This window comes from Cucumis melo, chromosome 12 (genome assembly GCF_025177605.1).
Source record: "Cucumis melo cultivar AY chromosome 12, USDA_Cmelo_AY_1.0, whole genome shotgun sequence".
Taxonomy (NCBI): domain Eukaryota; kingdom Viridiplantae; phylum Streptophyta; class Magnoliopsida; order Cucurbitales; family Cucurbitaceae; genus Cucumis; species Cucumis melo.
The window spans coordinates 19,017,499-19,022,987 of NC_066868.1; the positions used below are offsets into that span (position 1 = coordinate 19,017,499).

The 5,489-nt window shown below is 32.2% G+C and overlaps 1 protein-coding gene across 4 annotated transcripts; it reads left to right on the plus strand.

The window, feature by feature from the left end:
• The first annotated feature begins 1,014 nt into the window (after nucleotides 1-1,014).
• LOC103498282 (peptidyl-prolyl cis-trans isomerase FKBP17-1, chloroplastic) lies at nucleotides 1,015-5,022 on the plus strand. 4 transcript variants are annotated; one of them, XM_008460839.3, is made up of 4 exons: nucleotides 1,015-1,413; nucleotides 2,842-2,964; nucleotides 3,578-3,694; nucleotides 4,537-5,022. In XM_008460839.3, exons 1-4 carry the CDS (start codon nucleotides 1,126-1,128, stop codon nucleotides 4,684-4,686), a joined length of 678 nt encoding a protein of 225 aa, XP_008459061.1. In that variant the 5' UTR covers nucleotides 1,015-1,125; the 3' UTR covers nucleotides 4,687-5,022. The 4 variants fall into 4 exon arrangements, with proteins under 4 accessions (XP_008459061.1, XP_008459062.1, XP_008459060.1 ...); XM_008460840.3 differs by having other exon boundaries at nucleotides 1,016-1,413; nucleotides 2,809-2,964; nucleotides 4,601-5,022; XM_008460838.3 differs by having other exon boundaries at nucleotides 1,023-1,413; nucleotides 2,809-2,964.
• The last annotated feature ends 467 nt before the right edge of the window (nucleotides 5,023-5,489 follow it).

Genomic DNA, 5,489 nt, shown 5'->3' on the forward strand with positions numbered 1-5,489 from the left:
TGAAATTCAGTTCTTAGGGGAACAATCTATCTACTAACCTTAAAGCGGGTTGTAGTGAATTTCGTCTTGCTCCCTATGCCCCTAGTCATCCACCTGGTCTTACCCCTGAAATAGGAGGCTTATTGGGCAAACATTAATTAGCTGCCCTCACATATGTAAATCTAAGGAAATTTCGTTTGAACAGAAGTTCATAATTAACTCAGGATTAAGATTAAGTTATCTAGGTCATAATAATTGAAATAATCAGTTTTATATAGTTAACGGTGTTATAACTTAAAAGTAACTATTTTATGGTTTCAGTCTTTATGTAAAACTCTTTACATATGTCCCATTTCCATGTCATTTAGGATCACATTGTTTGTACTAACTACAAAGCGGACTGCATCCATAGTGTTCCCAAAATAAGGCGTTCAACCTTATTCATACACTACAAACCAATTGGGATATAACTTGATCCACATTTACGTAAAGTTCAAGTCTACAAACTACAAGTTTTAGGACATAAATTTCAACACAAACTACTTATATCTCAACTAGTTTAGATTTCACAACAAACCCTATAAAAAAATTTAATCGTTCAAAGTGGAATAACTCTACAAATTTAAGCTTCGTGATACACTAAATAAGTTTGTCTATGCAAAAATCAACAAATCTCAAAGATTTTGAGAGCAAAGGAGTTGAAACTCGGCCGAAATGAGCCACTAGTTGGACAAAAGTGAATATGAATTGTTTTGTGAAAAAAATGATATTTTAGTAATTGCATAATAATATTTATTTTAGTACAGCTGTTTTGGACAAATCTTCCCAAAAATGCAATCTTAATAGGAGTGAAGTATTTTGGCGATTATACTCAAAAGAAATAATAATAATAATAATTGTGCAATTATTAATAATTGTGCAATTATTATTATTATTATTTCTTTTGAGTATAATCGCCAAAATACTTCACTCCTATTAAGATTGCATTTTTGGGAAGATTTGTCCAAAACAGCTGTACTAAAATAAATATTATTATGCAATTATTATTCATCAACTCGTGCGCGCCTTTATTTGTTTCTCCATTTGCGAAGGAAGCTGAAGTGGAAATAGTAATAAGGCCATGGTGAATTGGTTCAGATAAGGAAGATGACAATTCAATCAATGCCTTCAATCTGCCGCCCATGCATTTCTCTCTTCCATTTCATCTCTTTCAATTCTCATTATCCTCTCATTCCTGCAATTTCTCCACCCACTAGAAGAGCTCTCTCTTTCTCTGCACTCATATCCACCGCCATTTCAACCTTGCCTTCCTCCTCTTTCGCCGCTCCTTCCAAATCCGCCGCACCGAATTTCTTCGACCTCCCGGACTCGGCCGGCGTCAAGGCACTGGAGCTTCGCATTGGCTCGGGTGAAACCCCCCTTCACGGAGACCAGGTAATTTCATTTCAAAATCCATTGGGAATCCCATTTTTTTTAGCTTATTTCTAATCAATTGGTTCATTAGTAATGAAGTCACAAGTCTCTACTGGGGATGAGAATATTTTAGGTTTCTTAAAATGTCTTAGAGGATACGATATCTTCTTTCATGTATTGGTAATTTTCGAAAAGGTCGTTTTCAGACTTGGGTTATTCATCATTCCCCAGAAACTTGACTGCAACTGCAACATTTTCTAGAAAATGTTGTTTCAATAGGATTTCAATTCAAACTAATTAGTAACCATCTGCCACCTGGTTCTTTCTGTAAAGCTCTCTGGAGTTCAAGTCCAAATTCTGGTATTCAAAGTTTTTTTTTCCTCTAGCCTTTCTTTTCCTTAGTGATGTTGTCACCTTCCTTATCTACATCTAGTTCTCTTGTTATGTAGGTAATAGAATTCCTTTGATTTCTTTTTTTGTCCCCAAAAGAGCTCTGTTCCAATTTTAAAGATTTGACTTCTTTTCTTGTTCTCCACCACGGCCAGGGCTACTCCTCCATCAATGACCTATAATTCAGGTCTTCTTTCTATTCTATTGTGTGATATTAGGAAAAATTCAAGGAAATTAGTGGGAAGTACACTCATGGAAAGGCTTCTCAAATTTTCTCTAGCCCCACAGTTATAAGTAACCACTGGTAAAGAGGGTGGGGTTAGCATTGCATTAGCTTTCTGCCCACAACCTCTTGATTTGAGCCTCAGAGAAGACTTAACTGACAAGACACCAGTGTGAGTTGAATCTTCAGCTTCCTTTTTGTCTTGTGGGTTACAGACAATGGACACCCCTTTTTTCAGCTCTTTATCATGCTGAGTGCGAAAGCTGACTTTTAGACCCACAAATTCCTCAATCATGCGCTTGACTAATGATGAAATGTAACTATTAGGTATACTAGTGAAGAGTCATTAAACCTTCTAATTCTTTCCAGGTTGCTTTGGATTAATATTGTAGTAGCCTACTTTATATATATGTATATGCATATGTATATGTATCAGATAATTGAGTCTTAAGTTTTCTTCAAATTTTACCTTAGACTTTTTGTACTTGAAAAATTATATGTTTAAAAATTTTGGAGGGTAAAGTTTCGCCCCTCTTTGAAAAAAATATAGCTAACCCTTGTGAACAATTTTTATCCTTTTCTCCATCCCTCTATTGTGGTTATTTTTGGATTAACAATATGCTCGCAAAGTTTGCAAAGGAGTGCAAACAAGAGCTCAATTTAACTAACATCTATATGTAATGAGGATCAAGTGTTTTAAGTCCTCCACCCTCATTTGTACTAAAAAAAGATTGCATAGGAGTAAATTTTTCTGCCTGAGTATGAAATTCAGACCATTTTTTCTGTCTGAGTATGAAATTCAGACCATATTCTTTATAAGGAGTATTCATGTGAAGGTTGTGGTTCATTACTACGGAAGGTTGGCAGCAAAACAGGGATGGCGCTTCGACACAACATATGACCACAAAGATGAAAATGGGGAGCCCCTTCCTTTTACGTTTGTTCTTGGCTCTGGGAAAGTAAGTCAATTGTTGTCGATATTTTACCATTCTACCTAATTGAATCTGCTTTTAGTTGCAAAGGAAATGACTCTCAATCTTGGACAAGGTCGACAAGAACATTGTTTCAAAAAAAAATTGTTTAAATTCATTTATCTTATTATGCATACTATGCATTTTAAAAAGATTTCAACAAAAATTTTAGTAATAAAAAGAAGCGAAAATACCGGTTTATATTAACTTAAGGGATTGTATCAGTTCAAATCTTGAACTAAAAATTATATTAATTTAAATTTTGAGTTTTTGCAAGTGTATCAATTTACTCATGCCATTACATTCCATATGAGAATTTCTTGTGTGAAATTTATAATTGTATCAATTAAACCCTTAAATTTTTATTAATGAGTCAATTTAGACTTGTTGTCAAAATTTTCTTTGAGAATCGTTCATTGATTGTCCTATGAATAGTTTAATTTACTTAAGTTTCACAATAATATTGGTTGAACGAAATCTGGAAAATGGTGTAAATTGATACGCTTACAAAAATTCAGAATTTAAAACTCCTAAAGTTTAGAGTATGAGTTGGTATTTATCCTAAAAAGAATTTATTTTCTGAAACTGAATTGATGTGAAGGTTATTGCGGGAATGGAAGCAGCTGTGAAATCCATGAAAGTTGGTGGCATCCGTAGAGTCATCATTCCACCATCCCAAGGATATCAGAATACGTCTCAAGAACCCATTCCACCCAATGTACGCACTCACTCCTGTTTCCCACTCTTTGTTTGGTTAATCCTTATTGTCTTCTTTAATTTAAGTTGCCTTGTGGTTGTGTGCGTTGTATTGTATGTTGCATCTAGGTTTAATCGGTTGCATATGCATACATATAATCAATTTTTTTTCTGACGTAGTGTTAAACGGTAGGATGTTTGAAGATACTAATCTCTTTTAACTAAAATTATTAATGACTTTAAACCTTTCATCTCTAGAACAATCTTGGGTAGATGAGTTAATTCTATGGTGGACTTACTATGAGCATAATGCAAGGATCTGGAATCTTCTTGACATCATAGTTAGAAAAATGAAACAGAAAAAGATTTAAAAATACTAATATAGTTCTCAATTGTCTTAAATTGATTGAGGGAGTTGTAATGTGGAATCGTTAAAGTCAAAAGTTCAAGGCGATAACCTTTTTTTAAACAGTAAACTTACATAAACCCATCTTAGAGTTTTGAAAATTAGGCTAGTTTTCTCACACCATTGTTTTTACCATGATTTTCACATTTTCTACCTAAGCACTTGGTTTCTTCGTCAAACTCTAAAACAAAAATTATATATTTTTTCCTTTTAGTTTTGAAAACTTATCTCAGGTTTTGAAAACACTCCTCAAAATAGTAATGCCAATATCCTTAATTTTCAATATAAAAAACAAAATAAATTTCAAATAGAGCCTATATATAAGAGAGCAATAAGCTAGGACAGGGATGAGAGAGAATTGATTGGCCACTTAACTGTCCCTGTTTAGAAAAAATAATTATGAATATAAATAGGTTTTTTTTTTTTTTGGTATTATTTGATTTGGATTTTGGATGCAGTACTTTGATAGGCAAAGGCTATTTACCACCATTTTTAATCCAACACGTTTGGCAAATGGTGAAGGTTCGAGCCTTGGGACTTTGATATTTGACATTGAGCTACTTCAGATAAGGCATCTCACCAATAAGTTAGCATCTCCAGGTTCTTGAAAACACATCAATTCTACTTTTTTTACACCACTTTTATTATATTTAGGTTTTCTGCATCATATGCTAGCTACCATGGTGAATCCAAAACTTCATAGTAGAGAGCATAATTGTTTATAATATTAGAAGTTAGTTTATGTACTTCTAAATCTGTGTCCATATATATATATATATATATATATATATATATATATATATATATTTTAGTACAAATGAGAGTGGAAGGTCTAAACTACGTACATTTTGAACATCAACATATATAGGTGTAAATTGAGGTAAACTCTTGTCTATGTATATGGTCACTGGACTTTAAAATGTGTATAACAGGTTTTCAAAATTTGTATTGTGCATTTAGTTTCAATTTTCAAGCTTATGTATTTGAAAATGTTAAAAATATTTGTAATATTATATATGAAGTTTAATTTTGTTCTAATAGATTGTATTTTCTTTTTATGGAAAAAAACAAGTCAATCAACTGGTGAAATAAAATTTTAAGGCTCAATTAGATTGAAGAGAATAAAAAAAAAGTAGTCGTCTATAAAAAAGTTGTTTTAAATTTTTTTGAGAATGTCTGAAACCCATTGAATATAAGATCAAAATTTTATGGATAAATTTAGGTTAGACACAAATTGAAAAAATCTAGATTTATTAGACATAAATTTAGATACTAAACAATATAATTTATGTAAATGGCTTAAGAATGTTTGCTTGTGATAGTTGAAAAAGTGATTTTAGAAATAAAAAAAAAAGATACAGATATAATTGATTTCTAAGGATCAAATTTATGGAAACGCTTAAAATTGATT